The sequence below is a fragment of the Megalobrama amblycephala genome, linkage group LG6, assembly GCF_018812025.1.
Source record: "Megalobrama amblycephala isolate DHTTF-2021 linkage group LG6, ASM1881202v1, whole genome shotgun sequence".
NCBI classification, from domain to species: domain Eukaryota; kingdom Metazoa; phylum Chordata; class Actinopteri; order Cypriniformes; family Xenocyprididae; genus Megalobrama; species Megalobrama amblycephala.
This window is the reverse complement of record NC_063049.1, coordinates 12,329,738-12,349,139: the sequence shown is the minus strand read 5'-3', so window position 1 is coordinate 12,349,139 and position 19,402 is coordinate 12,329,738. Positions and strand designations below refer to the sequence as shown.

Genomic DNA, 19,402 nt, shown 5'->3' with positions numbered 1-19,402 from the left:
TGACATAAAGCAGAAGAAAGACCAGAAGGCAATTTGGGATCAGAACAAGCATCCAGAACTCGGTCCAAAGGCAGTCCTCCTGAGTATGTCAACAGCGACGTACCTGGACGCAGTGCTGGCCGTGATTTTGAGACTGCTGGGGTTGCGGATGAGCTTGTCCAAGATGCTGACGATCTGCTCAAACTTTGGCCGGTTGTTTCGGTCCTTCTGCCAGCAGTCCAGCATCAGCTGGTAAAGAGTGGCAGGGCATTCCATGGGTGGGGGAAGACGATAGCCCTCATCCACTGCTTTTATCACCTGAGACACATAAGAAAATATCATCAAGCTGAAGTTCTGACTAAAGGCATAGTCACATTTTTTGAAATGTGGTGAAATGTTGTCTATTCATCGTCAAGATTCATTGTCTATTGTCAATAGTGTATCGATGTATGAAGCACAGCTCACAGAGAAGTCATTTTCAAGCCAAGCAGCTTTCTGTTGGTCAATGTGGCAAACTCATGTGACCCCATTGAGAAATCTGCATGGGGAAATCTTTCGCCCTCATGTGAAATTCCTGTTTTCATGAATTCCCATTAAAAATGACTGGATTTCACCCAAGAAAATTTGCTGAACAATTGTAAATGGGACCGCACCTTAGCATCTCCTCACTCCTTTCATAAGATCGGAAAAAACATATAGAGTAGGTGAGTAAATGAAGTCAAAATTTCCATTTTTGGTGAACTATTCCTTTAAAAGACGAGGCACTGTAATTTGCTGAAATATTTTCTTCAATTTCCTGTCTTTTGAGCAATTCAGTCAGGACATATTATTTCCTCTTCCCCAAATGTCACCATCCAGTACGATAAACAAAAACAGAGCATATCCGTTCATGCAACTACACAAAATCAGCTGCCTCAGAACTGTTACTCCCTTTTGCTTTTCATCACTTGATCATAGGCACTGCCACAATTCAGTTCAAATAAACTCTCAGGGCCTCATTTGCTCAGGGTTAAGTTACTGAACTGCAGCAATTAGGACACTGCTCGGGGTCAGTGCTAAAGAACTAATAACAATATCAACACAACAAGATTTCATAACAAACCACTACACATTCTCCACAATTCTACACATGGCTCTTTTTATCTTTCTGTAAAAGCTACAGTATTTCTCTCTGCCTGTGAATCAAAAAGCAGGTTTTCACCATCTGCCGCTGAGTGTGTGTTTGGTTTGATGTCTTTGTGAAGCTGACTGTAGCTAGCTAAGGTATTATTTATTTATTTACTAAATAAGAGCAGTTTAGAGCAGCATGAATGGTCTAGCCATGCTGTTCACCAGCAAAACTAGCTTGCTTGCTGGTTTATCAAAGAAAATCTCGCTGGTTTAATTAAATTGTTCACCCAGAAAGGAAAATTCTGTCATTATTTATTCACCCCCAACTCAGTCATTTCAAACTCGTAGTGGCTGTTCACACAGAGCACGTATTTGCAGTCTACAGCACTTTTTTTCCTGTTGTTTTTCTGCAAACATTGCCTAGATCAGGGGTTCCCAAGTTGTTGTTTTTTTTTTTTTTTACTACCCCTTGAGGATTTTAAGTTAATATTTCCATGTTCTGTGTGAATGGACTCTTATGCTGAATTTGTTTTTTTTTGTTTTTTTTTTTTCTGTGGAAGACTCTTGAAATCAAATCAAACATTGAACATATGCCACACTGATCTATTTTGGCAGGGAAGACATTGGATTGCTTTGCTGACAGCCGCTCTACTCACATCCTGATTGGACATCTCCCAATAAGGCCTTTCTCCGTAAGACATGACCTCCCACAGCACAATCCCATAGCTCCATACGTCACTGGCCGAGGTAAACTTACGATAGGCGATGGCCTCTGGTGCGGTCCATCGGATTGGAATCTTGCCACCCTATAAACAGACAAAATCCATCTGTCAAGGAAACATATTACCATCTGTGACAATATCCAAACACATATTTTGGAATAACAAGCATATACTCTAACTTTCATATGCCAAATCATGTAATCTGTATGAATGGTGTTTCAAACAGGCCATATGTATGGTGTCAGAGATGGTGGAGGAGGGGGGATTTTTGAGAGTACCATGCATCTAATGAATGAACATTTGAAACAAGCTCTGAGCTACCATTAGGATTTTATCATGTTTGAAAGGGAATTAATAATATAACATCAGTGTTAAGCCCAAAGTATACTTCATATAGTGTATGCGTAGAGTCGAACGCGTAGCCTTTTTTAAACTGAAAGTATACCTAATTTGATAGCGTGCGTAAACCTAGGTGGTCAACAAATGCGCTCTAGAAAGTTTCATCTTTGGCCAGCATCCGCACTGTTTTTCTCCAGAAGTTATTACCGATAAAAATGTCATTGTATTCTTTTAAACTAAAGTTGCGGTTATCTCATAACCCCCTCATACAAGCGCTTATCAATGCAGGCTGTTGTTTTTGCAGTCTCCGGTATTTATTTTGTTGTTGTTCCGTCTCTTTAGTTTCATTTTCTACTGTGAAACAACGGCCGGGGCAAGTGCTGCCACCTTGTGGAACAACTGATTATTGCGATACAAATTCAATGCGCATGGGCGACCTGTTACAAAAATCGGGTGACACACTTACTACAGACCTTATTCACAGCAGCGCCATCTTTGATTTTTATTGGGAATGAAAGCGATGCTGTGAGGGATACTACATCTCTTCAGTGGGTTGTACTGATATTTAATGTATTTTTTCATTGTTCTGCTAATGACAGAACACTACAAAAATATCTTTCCAAGAAATTTCAGTAGACAAAAAAAAAAAAAAAAAAAAAAAAAACATGAGCTGTGGGAAATTATAAGTGATCAAGGAGCTTTATACAGCTTTTTTTTTCTTTTTTCTTTTTTTTTTTTTACAGCAGATGCCATTGAAAACACGGTAAGTCTTATCCCTCACAGCCTTGCTTTCATAACTGTCAAGGCGCTGCTCTGAATAAGATCTATTCTGGTGACAAAATTTGTGTCACCACACTGTATGCAGACCCTCGCATACACTTAAAAACTGAAGTAGGTTTTATGGTTTTATAGTAGGTTTAATGTGATTTAGTCTCTTTTAAGAACTGTTAAGAACTGTTCACTGAAAGATTCTTTGGGGAAACTAGAATGGTTCTTCAAAACACTTTTGGAACCTTTATATTTAATAGTGTATATATGTGTGTTGATATGTGAATAAACATCTTAAATCTGTTCATCATATAAAGCAAGACTTGGTTCAAACTGTTAATTCAAGGATTACTTTTTTACTGTCTTTATGAAGCCTCAAGTTTTGGTGGAATGGACTTTCAATGGAGGGACAAGTTTCATTCAAATGTCAAGTTTTATTAAAATGTCTTCATTTGTTTTGAAGATGAACAAATGTCTTATGGGTTTGGAACCACATGTAAGTAACGGATAACATAATTTCCAGGTGAACTGTTCCTTTGAGGCAAAAAACCAAACAAAAATAAAACAAACTCATAAATAACTCAATCAAAGAGTCAACTGACTCTTTTAAAAATCACCATATTGAGCGTTACATTTTTCAATTCAATCATTTTTCAATATTTTTTCTATAAGTGGTCCAGTTACTCCTAGGCTATATAAAATACAACAAAGATTACTGGAATATGTTTTACAAGAAAATACTATTTCAATTTCTGTACTTCACGTTTTCACATTTATTTTTCAATGTGTTACTTTCTGTTTCTTTGCATTTATGAAAATTGTTTCTATACACCAACTTTGCTCATGGTTTGTGGTAGACCACCACCTTCATCGATCCTGTCCTCAGCTCTGAAAGCAGGCTGCATGGGCTTGTTTCATGTGCTCAGGTCCTCTTCCTCAGAAGACATTGCGTAGTATTTACCCAGCTCGGCTGCTGGGGTAACTCTACACTCAACCTTCATGAAGGAGGTAGACTGAGAGAGAACAGGGTAGAGCCAAAGCCAACTAGCAACCTGGCCAAGTCACACAATTCCTACCCACATTCTCCAAACACAAGGCCTTTAAAAAATAAACCCACTTGTGCACAGGCCTCCCCATTGAGTGCGTACAAACAGTCCCTGCAAGATCACTGCTAATGAATGTAAAATGTGACACAATGTATCCTTTTGCTTTAATAGAAGTAGAAGGTGAATGTTGCCAGCATTCTTGTGGGTTTGAGGTTCTCATAGCCACACAATGATGCAGTGGGGGGTCTGGTTGTAACGGTGAAAACACACATTTACATTGGCTGTCGGACACAAGTACAACCCAAGCAATTTGGGTTTATCTAACTAATAACATGTTGGACTTCCCCTCCACAGCATATGCCATATATCAGTGTAACACTTATGTTAGGTGACACTTGTATTGGTAATTTAGGCAGCAATATCTCTTCAAGACTCACATGCTGTGGATTTATGCCCGACTCTAAGTGTATTTATGCATTAGTTATCTCTTCTGAGAATGAATGCTGCTCTTAAGGATGAGAGTGACGAATATGGTTATTAATCCCAGGAAAATAACGATCAGACATGCTGGCTGAGAGGAGACAGTGAGCTACATTGGTCAACCATGGCCTGGCCCACACAGAATATGCTCTGCAGAATCATTTACAAAGTTCTACACATACCTTGTCCCTTGCGTGTCATGTTGATGCTTTCAGCTACTAAAAGAGTGTAGCCCTCTCAACTCTGTTGAACACATTTTACCTTGTTTAAAATCTTTCCACAGATTCAGCGCAGAGTGTAACCACGACTGAGCGAACCTTCGGTTTAAGGCATAAAACATGCACTAAAACATGTTCCTTCCCCAAATCTAACCTCAATCAATCAATCAGTTATGTATCTATATATGTATGTATCTATGTATGTATGTATCTATCTATCTATCTATCTGTTTTTCACTCTGTCTGACCATCCATCCATCCATCCATCCATCTATCCATCCATGTTTAAAAGTTTGAGGTCAGCAATTTTTTTTTTTTTAAAGAATTATACATTTTATTTAGCAGGGACATATTAATTGATAAAAATGATGGTAACACTTTATTTTTAGCAACTTTTAACTAGTTGCTTATTAGCATGCATATTAATAGAATATTGGCTGTTTATTAGTACTTATTAAGCACATATTAATGCCTTATTCTGCATGACCTTATTCTACATTCTTAATCCTACCCAATACCTAAACTTAACAACTAACTTACTAACTATTCATAAACAGTAAATTAGAAGGGAAAAGTCATAGTTAGTGGTTTATATGTGTTCCCTATACTAAAGTGTTACCAAAATGACAGTAAATAACAATGTTAAAAAACGATTTCTAGGCTGTTATTTTAAAATTTTCTTTTTTAAATTCACCAGACTTATCCTTTGAGCTAGTCAAGGCGGCAACTGGAGTATATTTCAACTTCCAAAAAATGTCAAGTTGAAGTATTATGGGACATGACATCTAAACAGATAAAACATGTAAAATCCATTGGGTAATATTTGTTATTGCTTATTGTTTGATTTGACTGCCGAACTGATTAAAAAAAAAAAAAAGAAAAAAAGTGAGTGTGACTTACTCTTGTTGTGTAGGCAGCTTCTGGGTCATCCTCCAGCACTCTGGACAAGCCGAAGTCTGACACTTTACACACTAGGTTGCTGTTGACCAGGATGTTGCGAGCGGCCAAGTCTCTGTGCACGTAACCCATATCCGACAGATACTTCATACCAGATGCAATGCCACGTAGCATGCCCACCAGCTGAATCACTGTGAACTGGGCGTCGTGTTTCTGAAAGAGACGGGAAGAAGGGAAAAGTCAAATATGTGTTTTATATTGACTGTATAAACAGAAGTCATGCTATGGGTTATAAAACAAAATGGAACATTGGTGACTCATATCTCAAAGCACTGCCTGACATTTACAAAGACATCTGTCTTGAGCTAACTCCATCTCACGACTCATGAAAAGGTTTTGCTGAGAGTAGCAGATCCTTGACTTAATAAATATGAACATTTGACTGTCTTTTCTGGTTCTATCCATGGTGTGCAGCAACTTGTTGAAGAATATAAATAGGATGTACAGAAGAACACATCGCTGACTGCATATCTGAACTGAAGCCCACTGGCAGGCTCGCAGTGTTTACACTGCTGCGCGTGAATAGGCCTTTTATACGAAGAACGATATGCTCAGGACTTGGAGATAAACACCATGGGAGGAAGCGCTTCAGTAGGAGAGGGAGAGACTGGCCGGATGAGTGAGATAGCATTGATTTGTCAGGGAGCTCTGGAGAAATGGCTTTCTATACCAAAGACAGGCAAACTGCAGTCATAAAGAAATAGTTCTTCCAAAAAGGTTTTACTCATTTTCATGTAGCTTACTGTTGTTCCAAATGGGTGTATTTTTTTGGTTCATGTTTTGAGTTAGATTTTTTCATTTTAATAAGTTTAGTCATTTTGTTGTGTATTTTTATCTTTTTTTTTTTCTTTTTCTCATGCATTATATTTTAAGTCTTCAAGTCTTAAATCATTTGGTAACTGTAGATTAAAGGATTAAAGGATTTTACTGAATCAAATATTTCGGTCATTGGAATCATTTTTGCAGCTTAACATCTCCAGTCCCCATTCAGTTTTTCACATTTGTGTTCCACAGAACAAGGAAAATCATACAGGTCTGGAATGACATGAGAAGTAAACAATGCCCAATCTTTATGATTGTTTGATCTATTGCTCTACTTGCAAATTTCGAGTTTTGCCCTTTCTTCCTCTCGTTCCTTGTCTCTGTCCACCCTATTTTCACTTTCTTTCTATGTCAGTGTTTATGTACTGCATACAAACTAAGTTTGGATGAAAATAAACCCTGGACCACCTGGAAGAGAAAGGAGCTCTGAGAGGTTCAAAGGCTTGCTAATAATAGTGACATGAGCAGTGGCAAGGAAGCGCGTTCGAGGGAGGATGACAGATCTCTTTGATAGAGTGCAGGCCAGGCTGCAGTGCGCAGGAAATTGCTGCAGAACACTGCAACTTTTCTCTCATTTCTGGGAGTGGGATCCTGTGCAGACACACATGGAACGCAGTTCATACAGGTCCTGCTAACTCCATGCCTTGTTTGCTCAGGTTGTTTTAATAATCTGCCTTTGCATACTCATTTCGGTAGAGAACAGTTAGTGTCCACTTTTTCGATGCTATTGATTCCGGATGTATTTTTTTAGTTCAATTTCCCCTCACCCCCATAGAACAACTATAGCTTTGAGATGACTTACAATAAAAGTCTATGAGAACCAGGCTGTGTACTTAAATTCTTGTCAATATAAGACCAATGAACATAAGTCAGTGATTAGTTTATAGCAAAATATTCTAATATACACAACCAATCACAAGGGTCAGTAATTAAGTAGTCAAGTTAATTTTTTTTTTCAGCAATGATGTATTAAATTAATCAAGTGATAGTAACGACATTTACAATGTTACAATAGATTTACAATAGATAGGATGTTACAAATCCTGTTCTTTTGAAATTTCTATTCATCAAAGAATCCTGAAAAAATGTATCAAATCAGCACATTTTTAAAACTGAAAAAAGTTATTTTAAATTATGATAATATTTCACAATACTGCTGTATTTTGATCAAATAAATGCAGCTTATGATTAAAGATCTTTAAAAAAAAAATAAAAATAAATCACACCGACCCCACACTTTTGTACAGTAGTGTATACAAATACTGTATAGAAGTGCCACAGGAGTGGGTGGTCAGTGCTGTGCTTGTTTCCATGGTAACAGAGACTTCTCTGATTGGTGGATCTCTCTTCAGGATTATGGGTAGTGTAGTTCTCCACTAGGCTCTTTTTAACACAACTTTTTAAAAATGAAGTTTAAAACACATCTCCTTGTGGCTTCTATATCACGTTGGAGTTCATGTTAAAAGTTCTAAGCAAAGGTTTACACATTCTGGCTAGAAATTAATCTCTTAATGGAGAAAATGAATAGGATTTTTACTTGCAAATTATGCACTCCCATATCACACCGTATATTTATTATTGTAGTATTATTCATTGTATTTATTATTGTATTATTCATTGTAGTGCCCAAGTCTAAACCACTGGACATTTAGAAACTCTTCATTGAACCTCGGATGCCTGAATAAAGATGAATTTGTTCCCAAGCTCCATCCAATGCATCAAATTCTGGCGTGTTCATTTTGTTCTACAAATAGCAGATTGTCTGGCACGCCCTGCTGGTGGTAAACTGTTGAAAAATGACACAAGGCTGATAAATTCATATGTCAGGTGTATTAGAGCCAAGGCAGGATGGCCACAGCCAAAGGTTAAGCTGACCCATTTAATGAGCTCATTAGCGCATTTATTAGCACTTTTCAGATGGGCCATCCCACAGCCTGTTGTTTGCTTGTTTATTTTCGCAGTGCGAGCGATGGGCTAAGAGGAAGTCATCTGAAGGACAGAGCATGCCCAGTCTGTTTAACTGGCACGGATGGGCTGGCAGGCGGCGAGCCAGTCTCCCCAGTGCCGGTTCAGTCTGCGCACAAGCGAATCCGCGCTCTCTATGAGCGTTTCTTCTGAGCACAAGCCTGGTCTGTTCTGTGTGAGAGAATGAGGCCATTGTGCATATAGGCTCAAGTGAAATTCAGACACTACAAAGCGTTTGAAACACAGGTAGTGTCAGTGTCTATTTAAAGAGGCCTGCGCCTCGGCAACGAATGTGATGAATTTGTGCGATGTTATGAACACAAAGGCACATCAAAAAAAAAAAAATAATCTAATCTCTCTGCAGTAAATAGAGACATAGGTGAGGCAGCGGAGAGCAATTAGTGTCTATCTGTATAAATGAGAATAAAATGTTCAGAGAGCTTGGGAGAATTTAAGGCATGCTGTGATAAGCAGGTACTGTGAGAATGCAGGAGAAGCTAACATGCAGATGGGTTTTTAAATGATTTTAGGATGAGCCCTCTGTGCCTTTCCTCTGATCATACATAATGGAGTCTCATTAAATGCGCTCAGTGTGTCACACTCACTCGCAGGAAGCCATCCAAGGAGCCGTTCTCCATGTACTCGGTCACTATCATCACGGGTTTACCTGAGGAGAGAGAGAATTCAGACATGTCTTAGTCTAATCGAGAAAAGATGTGCCAAATCTGAGCTGTGCTTTTCTGCAATGCTGTCATTTCTGTTGGAAGGTTAAATTACCCAATTTGCAAACTAATGAGCTTATGTTGGACAAAAGAAAACATCTTCAAAGACAGAATCTCCAAGAAAAAAAATAATACATTCAAAGGCATGGATAAGTTTGACCTTAAGTTTAGATATATATGCTCAGCATGACGACTTTCAAAGTTATTTCAATGACGACACTGAATCTGTCTAGAAGGGATTTATGAGTACGGGTCATGAAACCTGTCAAGAACTTTTTTTTTCATCATGATAATTAAGCAAATTTCTCTACAAGATACACTAATGTTCAAAAGTTTGAGATTTTTTGAAAGAAGTCTCTTATGTTCACCAAGGCTACAGTTACTTGATTAACATATTGTGATTTATTATTACAATTTAAGACAACTGATACATTAATATACTTTAAAATGTCATTTATTTCTATCCGGTCTTCAGTGTCACATGATCCCTTCAGTAATCCTTCATATATGCTGATTTGTTGCTCATGCAATTAACATTTCTTATTATTAAATCATTATTTTATTTCAGGGTTCTTGGATGTATGGAAAGTTCAAAAGATCAAATAATTATATATTATTGAACTGCTTGAATACAGGTAAAGTGTAACAACTGGTAAAGCTTTTATTCATCTTTTATGTGTAAACTCTTCCATTACTAAAAGTTCTATACTATACTAAAATAAAAGAAAGGACACTTTAACAGAAAATATTTTGCTTTACCTGTTGGTTGGTAGTATTTGATGTCTGTTTTTATGTCTGTATTTTTTTAATTACAGTAATGAAAATCAGTATTGATAATAATGGGAATTAAATAAAGAAAAGGAAATATGCTTAATTGCCATGAAAATGAGGAAAATCTTAGTAGGCTTAAATTCTTCAAGCAAAATACAATTTAAAACATAATTTGTTTCATTTGATTTTGGGCTAAAATGTGACCTGGATGAGTTCCTGACAAGTTTCACAAGATTCACTCGTACAGTGCTCAGAGCTACATGTGGGTGTTATAAAAGGCCCTGGGTTAAGCAGCTGAATCTTTTTTATGGAGTTTGAGAGGGTGAACAGATCAGGCTGTTGGCTACACACCAGGTTTTCAACACATCACAGAAATTGTCTGAAGCCCATAACAAGAGCAGGGCTGTCGGATCAGAGGTGCACCTCTTCACATGACACCTCTGACACCACGAGGTCAGCAATCATAACCATGACTTACAGTGACTTCAGGTAAAAAAAGGAGAGTTTCCTGCAGGATGAAAAGAGTCTTGGGCTGAACTTGGACGGACCACAAGGTCAACTGTCACTGTCTGACAGCTTTATTTTCTCTGTCCTGCTGCTTGTAAATCACTGGTTTTATCATCTGCACTTGATCTGCGCCTTATTTCAAAGCCTGTACATAAAATGACTTTATATCAATAATAGCCTGATGACCAGCCTGTGTTGTCACAATATAAAAGTGCAGTAGTCATAATTTAGTCTTTTTTTCCTCTCGGAGTTCCAACAACTGACAGCACAGCACTGTGATGAATGAAATTTATGAAATGTGTGTAATTAAAACGAGTGGAGAAGAGCAACACTGCATAGCTTATGAATATACAGCTTATATATATATTCCACAGATTGGATGAACACTGCAAGATTATTTTTGATCAGTATTTGCATCTTAAAAGGAGATTAATTTACTTGGGAAACAAAATTGTGTAAAATAATAAGACTATGAATTCATGCGCCCTCGTAATCTTTAATCAAATTAACTTGCATATTTTTGAAGCTCATTTCTTCTCTTCTCTGATGATGCGTTTACTGGTGCGAGGGCGGGACACCCTGTCACTCACATGAGATCATAGCAAACCACAATTATTCAACAATTCAATCAATTCCCAATGGACAAAATCAAGTCCCAGCCTACATTTTTTCTTGTTCAAAAAGAAAATAGGGAACTTAAGTAAAGATATTTTTTCTATAATATTCTCAAAATTCTATGTTTTCTGTAAATAAAAAGATATATTCTCTATAAAAGAAATACAAGACAAAATGCTGATTTTTTAATTAATTAATTGATTAAATAATTTATTTTAATGCATTGCAATACTTTCAGTGTTTTACTGCACACAGTTAAAACATTAGACAATCTGTAACGGCCAGTCTTTAGATTTAAGTTGAGTTGTTTTATGGTTTCTGATAGCAAAAAAATCCCTCCTCCTCAAACCACACATCTATCCTGTAAACTTTTGATCCTGAAATCCCGCTCGTAATCAGTATCCCGGCTCCTTCATCTCTGTGAAGCAGCAATTGCTGCTCCGCAAATATTTTGCCTAACACAGGGCCAAAATCAGCAGGTTAAATGGGGTGTGAAAGTCTCTGGATTATTAAGAATTAACAGGGCAGAGTTAATAAATCACGTCACGTCAGAGGCTACAGGAGACACATGCCAACCTCCTCTGGCCCCACGGCCCAAACTCGGCACCCCAGACTTACTTTCAAACGCACGCAAAGTGCACCACCTCCCTAAATACACTCACACACACCCACACACACACAACAGCCACATTTGACAGTCATTTACAATGAAGTTTCCCATTATTTACAGTCAAAAACTCTAGAGCGTGAGCACAGTAAGATTTACTCAACCAACATAATCCTCATTTTATGAGGAATTATGGACATGAAAGGAAACTGTTACATTCCTTTCTGAATACTACTTAAAACAGAATGAAACAAAACTTGGCTGGGAAACAGAATGTTTTTCATTACTTATTTAAAAAAAAAAAAAGTTTGCCTGAATGAAAAACAAGTAATGACTACAATGAAACATTTGATTTTGCTTAAAAATTATCAAGCAATTGTTCTTTTATATTTGTATATATATATATATATACTTTTATATTTAAAATATAACATATGTGCAATTATTTTTTGGATAAAAATATGCTGTTAATGATTACTTTACTTCAACAAATGCTTTTGAACAATAGACTGTATATTGCGAAATGCCCTATTTAAACATTAATTTTTTTTAAAAATTTTTTGGGGTAAAAAAATGTTATATCTAGAGACTATCAGTAAATTTGTAGGTTGATGTCCCCAAAAATGCCCAACAAAATTCAGGATGCACACAAAAATCAGGCTGCGCACATCATTTGTGTTTTTGTGAGCGACTGAATGCTCAAATATCAAATATATTGAAGACGTCAAATATATAATGAAGACGTCATATGTGCTCTCCATCAATGGAGAGGCTTGCACACTCAAGACGGAGCAAAATGTGGAAAATTAAATACACCCAGGCCTTAGCAGTCTTATGGTAAAGTGTGAACATTTTTTTTTCCCCATTTTCTCATATATCATGAAAAAGAGTCCCTGAAGAGGATTGTGGAATGGATTAGAGAATTTCGCTTTGATCATGCTACATAATAGAGACTGATCTAGGGAGATTTACTACCATAGGTGATTTACAGCCCTATGTGAATTGTCTCTCATGCTGGACATTGGCCCAACGTTACAAGAAAGGGGTCAATAAAACAGTGGCTTTCTGTGCAATGGATTTGCCAACTTCATGACATTCACTAATATTCCATAACTGGAAACAGCTAATGTTTTATATGAGATACTCCCAAAAGGACGAGCTCTGAACTAACATCTGAAAATCTAAACATGATAAATGAATCTTCTGAACAGATTCAACTTATTATACAGCTCAGGAGAATTATCACATGCTTTTCATATAGAAGCAGCAGCAAAAAAACCTAATTCATCTTTCTCCTTTTAACGTGGAATAATAAAAAAAAAAAATTGTATTGGAACTAAATTTAAAACAGGTGAGTGCAATGTTACTTACTTCGTGTGACTACACCCTCCAACCTGATGATGTTTGGATGGTCAAACTGTCCCATGATGCTAGCTTCACTGAGGAAGTCCCTCCTCTGTTTCTCTGTGTATCCAGCTTTGAGAGTCTTGATGGCCACACAGATCTCCTTCTTAGATGGCAGCTTCAGTCGGCCACTGCACACCTCTCCAAACTCCCCTGGTGAGAGATGCTTATTTTAGAGAAAATTAAGGCTAACAGGAAGCATCGATTTCTCTTCTAATTAAACTGTATTCATGTTAATTACCTCTCCTTTCTGCAGTTGATAGATTTAAGAATTACATCTACGCTTTGTCTGTCTAAGAAACAAGACATAATCATCTGTGGGAAAATGGGACAAAACATCCAATAGGATTTTTTGGTACAATTTTCTCATAAAGTGGGTTCTTTATGTGGGTTGGAACATTGTTATCTGCCATTGTTGTTTTAGATTATTAAATGCAGCAATGTGATTAAACTGTTGAGACTGCATCTCAGAATAGAGGCAAATGATTCACTAAAAAGGGAAATGTCTCATTTGAAAGTGATCACATTAGTGTAGGTGTACAAACTTGTTCCCAACATTTTTACTAAATATTTACTGGTACTATGAACTCTTTTGACACTACTGACACAATGTGTAACTGAAATTGTTCTAAGTTAGTAACATTAATAATCTCCACAGTAAAATAAATAAAAGTTATATAAAGTAAGAGTGCGTTAATTTGGTCAAAAGTGACAGTAAAGACATTTGTAATGTTACAAAAGATTTATATTTCAAATAAATTATGTCCTTTTGAATTTTCTATTATTTAAAAAAACCTGAAAAAAGTATGATGGTTAAGCAGCACAACTGTTTTCAAAACTAATAATAATGAGAAATGTTTCTTGAGCGCTAAATTAGTTTTAGATTTCTGAAGGAACGTGTAAAACTGAAGACTGGAGTAAATCAGCTTTGCCATCACATGAAGTACTAGAAAAGTGTTCTTTTAAATTATAATAATATTTCACAGTAATACTGTTTTTACTGTATTTATACACTGTAAAAAATGGTATGATCAATAAGTTATGACAACATATGTTTTTACATATTTGCTTTAAAGCATCAAAATAAGTTTTTTTCAAAATAAGCAATTTTCATCTTTTTTATGTTATACATGATTGTTTTTAAGTCAGTTTAATGTAATTTAAGTTGAAATGACTTCCAAATTGATTGTACTTACAAATTTAAGGAAGCAACTTTTTTTGTGTGGTTAGGACAGGTAGGACTGGTCAGTAATGTTTTAAGGTGGAGCATAATGATCCTTAAATTGATTTCCAGGGCACATACGCAGGTGTAGGGCAAACTTCAAAGTGCTCAACAGGAGTTCAGATCTCCACAATGGATGATGTTGACAGAGACTTGGATGGACATTTGGGTAAAGATGATGTCACCACCTAGACATCCAGGCCAGGGCCGTGTCTTGTTTGCGTAATTCGATGTGCAATTACTTTATTTCCCATGCAAGTTTAGAGAGATGGGTGAAATCCAGGTTTGCTGTCTGGAAAAAGTTAGCCGGAACAATTGCAAGCTGTCTAAACAACAGCCATGCTGGACTTGGCCAGTGCTCAGATGATGTTGACCATCTTAAATATCAACCTGGCTTAATCCTCAGCAGTGATCGCTCTGATAAGCTATGCAGATAAATGAAGGTCTACCAAAACCACGCTAATACAGTAGATCATGTTCCAGGTCACCTTTTTGCACCTTGCCAAACTGTATGAAAGCTGTAAAATGCAGATTTATAATAGAAGTGACATTTGAAACTGGGAATGTGCTTATTTGTAGTGCGTAAGCCCTGATGTTTGTATGCCGACTTTATGGTGGTGCATCAAAAGTGAAGTTCCTTTATTTGCTGGCCGCTGCTGCATTGTCTATAGAGCCATGAATCACAAGGCATTATCTTGATATGTGCTTCGCTGTTTAAGACATCAGGGATGCGGGGAGAGAGAGAGAGAGCTGCGGGGAGTGAAATATAATATCCCAGCCGGAGGTGTGCTCTGCTTACCCATGCTCCTCTGCTCCGGCAGCAGGCAGTCTATTAAGGGCATTGAGGCAGTGAGGATGAGCACTGGGAGGGACCCTTTCCCCATCTCAAAGCCACACACCTCCAGCTGTGGTGCTAAATGATTCTCATTTACACCACCTGCCATGTTTGTTACAAGTGTAGTTTTGTCCTGGGCAGGTAACTTTGTTTCATTGCACCAAAGAGTGAGGGATGACACTGCATACCTGCCCCAACGACTTTGTCAATGGCAATACAAGACGCTTCCAATTCCTTGGCGAATTCGTGCACGGCTTGACTCGGGTCTTCATAAGTATGTGGGTCCACATAGGTCTTGATGCCAGGCAGTCTCACTGAAAATAAAACAAAATAAACTAGATTTAAGGAAAAGCCAGCATTTACGAGGCAGGGGGTTACTGATTCAGTTCTGTGTAGCTTTGCTTTTGTTGTGACATTTATTGCTTCTTTCTCCTGTCCGCTGCATGTTAGTAGCAGCAAACAAAGACTATTTGCAGTGTAAAGACGACTATGGTACAAGAAAGACCAGTAATAGTTTGGCATGCAAATATATATAGAAAAGAAGACCAAAATTCACTATTCTGTATGGTGAACATTAATGTAATAGGATATTTTCTTATTAAATAATTATAAAGCTCACAAGACCAAAAATATCACACAGCACACCTAAAGGTATGGTCACTTTTAACCATTGCTCAGCAAAATTTTGCAGGTGAAAGAATGCGGGACCTGGGGCCAGTTGCATAAACTTAGCCACTTATTTAGTTTGACCAAATTGCAGTTAACCAAGTAATCAATGTAATCAATGTTATTTTTTCAATTCCAATTAGACCAATCTAGCTTTTTATGTAACAGACTTAAAAAATTTAGGACCACTCTTCATGAAAAAAATTAGAGTCTTAACTTTTAAAACATAGTGATTTATGCAACTGGCCATAGATGTGACAAAACACAGTGAATGATGCAGAAATAATAACAACAAAACCAACTCTAAATAACTGCTTTCCAAAAGCCTCTTTTTATTGACCATTTTATAATATTGAAGTGTACTGTTATGCAAAACTGGAAGAGGAGATACCACCAGAATGAGTGCCTCGTCCATTTTGGATCTTCAGTTTTGCTTTACACCTGGTATTAAGATTTCTAACACTAACATTTTGGTCGATCGGATCACAAGTGGATGAGCTTATTTTTTCCATTAAAATCAAAAGAACTGAAAAATCCCATATATTTACCCACGATAGACCATCTCCTCAAAGAAATCAGGACAGAAGTGGTTGAAAGTGAACAAAAGACAGATTAAAACACCAGGTGTAAACAGGTATGTGTCTCCCGTGTCTACTTGTGATCCGATCGACCAAATCGCATCTTAATACCAGGTGTAAACAGGGCCTAAGTTACGAATCTCCGCCTATACAGCGGTCACTGCTGAATCAAGAGGCTTGCTGTTGGTTGGCACTGCAAATTTATGTGTCACCAAAGTTGAGTCCAAAGCAAAATTCGCTTAAACAAATTTCTTCGCCACCAGATGTCCATCAGCCGAAATTCTTTATCATGCCGATTAGAATATAAATGACTGGATTTTGCTTATGAAATTTCGCCGAGCAACGATAAAATGCAACTCTACCATAAAGTTGACATGAAACAGAAATTGTGATTGTCTTTTCTTCTGTATTGTGACATATTTTAGTGAAACAGCTTGAATGAGAAAAAAAGTAGGGGAGAACTTGATTTTGTTCATCAGGAATTAATTGGGTCATTGTTGTTATTGGCCAGCCATCGCACTGGTGCACACATCATCAGAAAAGAGATGTTTTCCATAAAATATTACGAGATTATGGTGACTTTACTTAAGCTATATCTACAAAATTTTATTTGTACTGTATGTTTATCAATTCAGGCTGAATTGATTGCAGAAGTTTGACGTGGCATTAGAAAAAACCCTAACTAGAATGTGTGAGCAGTATCAATACATTGCTGCTTTGCACTGTAAAAATACTGATGCTTGTGAGCAGCATTTGCTGTGCTTGGGAGGTCCAGTGGAAAAAATATCATATTCCGTCACATAGGTTGTTGATTTGAATCTAAACGATAGGAAGCTAAGGTTGTCAAGAAACGCAATTTGCTGGGTTTCAAGATGGATAGGTCTATTATGGATGACCTAATCAGGTACCTAAGCTATAGTCCTACAGGGCAGCTCATGCAGGTTAATCTAAGAGAAATTGTGTGGGCCTCCATTAAATTTCCTTCCTGATACCTCTGCCAGTGTGAAAAATGGTAGCATATGGACAATTGGCTTGCTGTGACTCGGGAGCAAAGGGATATTATAAAAACCTTAGTCGTTACTAGATTCTTGTGGGCCGTCTGACATTTAAAAATAAATACCACAGCAAAACTTTGTTTTTATTTTTACTATTTGTAAGGAATGAGTAAATCCTTGGAAAGATCCTGAATACTTGCAGGACTGAAGAATTATTGAGATGTATATATACTCACAGTGGCCGTTGCCAAAGGGCAGCCTCTTTTCATCTGGATGTTTGGACTTGCTATATCTACACAACCTGTCAATTAAAGTGATGAAAAGCGTTAATTATTCTTAACAGCTTTAATTGGAACATTTTTCTTCTCTAAATGATGTACAAAGAGACTTAAAACCTGAACAGACAAAAGTCAGAGCCAGGAACAACTTGACTGTTTTGCTTTGCTATGAGGCATGACAGTATTCTGGGGTCCTATAATAAGCCATAAATTCATGCACTTTCAATGGTGCGGTCTGCCAAAATCAGCCCCTCTGCATGACATGACACTTGACTCTCAGGGTGCCCGTTACATTCGGCAAAGCAGGGGCAGGAAAAATAACAAAGCTTCTGCCAAGTGAATCGTCTACAACTATATATAGGCAGCAGACATGAAGGGTCACACATTTTCATACTTCATATCTAAAGGGTGGGAGATCAAGGGTCCTGGGGAGAGACTTCAGACAGCAAAGTGACAGCTTCAAGATGGGCACACTTAAACCCCTGTGTGACTGTGGTTTGAGTGACAGACAGACCTGCTAATCACAATGTAGAGCACCACAGTGAGGAGGATGATGGCCACAGCGGAGGAGATAGCGATCAGCACTACCTGACTGTTCTCACTGGAGATGGAAAAGGCTGGGTAGAGAGAGAGAGAGAGAGAGAGAGAGAGAGAGAGAGAGAGAGAGAGAGAGAAAGGGGGATTATTATGTTCACAGTGGACAGATTATGTAGCTTTTCAAGGGCTTTCTTTGCTGCTAAAGGTCAATTAACACAAATGTATCATTTCATTTGATTGTTCTTCTTTATTCACTCTAAAAAATGCTGGGTTAAAAACAACCCAAGTTGGGTTGAAAATGGACAAACCCAGTGGTTGGGTTAAATGTTTGCCCAACCTGCTGGGTAGTTTTATTTAACTCAACTATTGTGTAAAAATTGCTGTATTGCTTGCTTAAAATGAACCCAAAATATGTTGGAAATTAACATTTATGAACATTAAATATAATAATTAAACAATAAACATTTATTAAATTGTTTATAAATAAATGTTCACCTTTTGATTATTATGTGTCTGATTTTTAATTTCCAACCTATTTTGGGTTCATTTTAAGCCACCCATAAAGTCATTTTTAAACAATAGTTGGGTTAAATAAATCTACCCAGCAGGTTGGGAAAACATTTAACCCAATTGCTAAGTTAAAACAACCCAGTCGCTGGGTTTGTCCATTTTCAACCCAACTTGGGTTGTTTTTAACCCAGCATTTTTTAGAGTGTTTGATCAAAATAATGGCATTATCTGCCACTAACCCTAAAACCCCCTGTCCACAGATCATAACTCAATACTTCATACAGACTGAAATACAAAAAAAAAAAGTCTTAATTGTATAGAATGTATAGAAAATATATAGAAAATGTATAGAAAAAAGAGCTGTATGTAGAATGTGCACTTGAAGGGTACTTCAAATCTTAAAAATATATTTAAAAAAAAATTGCATGCAGATAATACAATATTAATATGAAAGGCTACTTAAGTGTATACTTAAAAAGACTACAATTTCATGTTTTTTGTAACAATTTGTAACAATTACAACAATTACACTTTTTAAAAATGCATTTTGCAATGTCAAATTAAAAGTTTTACTTTGAAGTCGTTTTTAAAATCCTATTTTAATAAACTTTTTTTTCATGTTTTATGTGTTGACTAACATACTAAAGAACATGGAACATATAATTTTAATTGTAGTGTGTTATTCAATATTACATCTGAAGTTAATATTTTGTAAATGTACTAAATTGCACCATCATTTAAACACCAGA

At 37.0% G+C, this 19,402-nt stretch overlaps 1 protein-coding gene across 2 annotated transcripts in view; it reads right to left on the bottom strand.

The window, feature by feature from the left end:
• The window catches only part of epha3 (eph receptor A3), a 131,693-nt gene that overhangs the window by 20,048 nt on the left and 92,243 nt on the right, over nucleotides 1-19,402 (bottom strand). For both annotated transcript variants that reach the window (XM_048192947.1, XM_048192946.1), the window contains exons 8-15: nucleotides 18,121-18,223; nucleotides 17,565-17,629; nucleotides 15,278-15,403; nucleotides 13,000-13,185; nucleotides 9,012-9,073; nucleotides 5,563-5,772; nucleotides 1,746-1,895; nucleotides 104-297 (exon numbers count right to left, since the gene is read on the bottom strand). In XM_048192947.1, coding sequence (XP_048048904.1) covers nucleotides 104-297; nucleotides 1,746-1,895; nucleotides 5,563-5,772; nucleotides 9,012-9,073; nucleotides 13,000-13,185; nucleotides 15,278-15,403; nucleotides 17,565-17,629; nucleotides 18,121-18,223 — 1,096 coding nt within the window. The remainder of the gene's footprint in view (nucleotides 1-103; nucleotides 298-1,745; nucleotides 1,896-5,562; nucleotides 5,773-9,011; nucleotides 9,074-12,999; nucleotides 13,186-15,277; nucleotides 15,404-17,564; nucleotides 17,630-18,120; nucleotides 18,224-19,402) is intronic.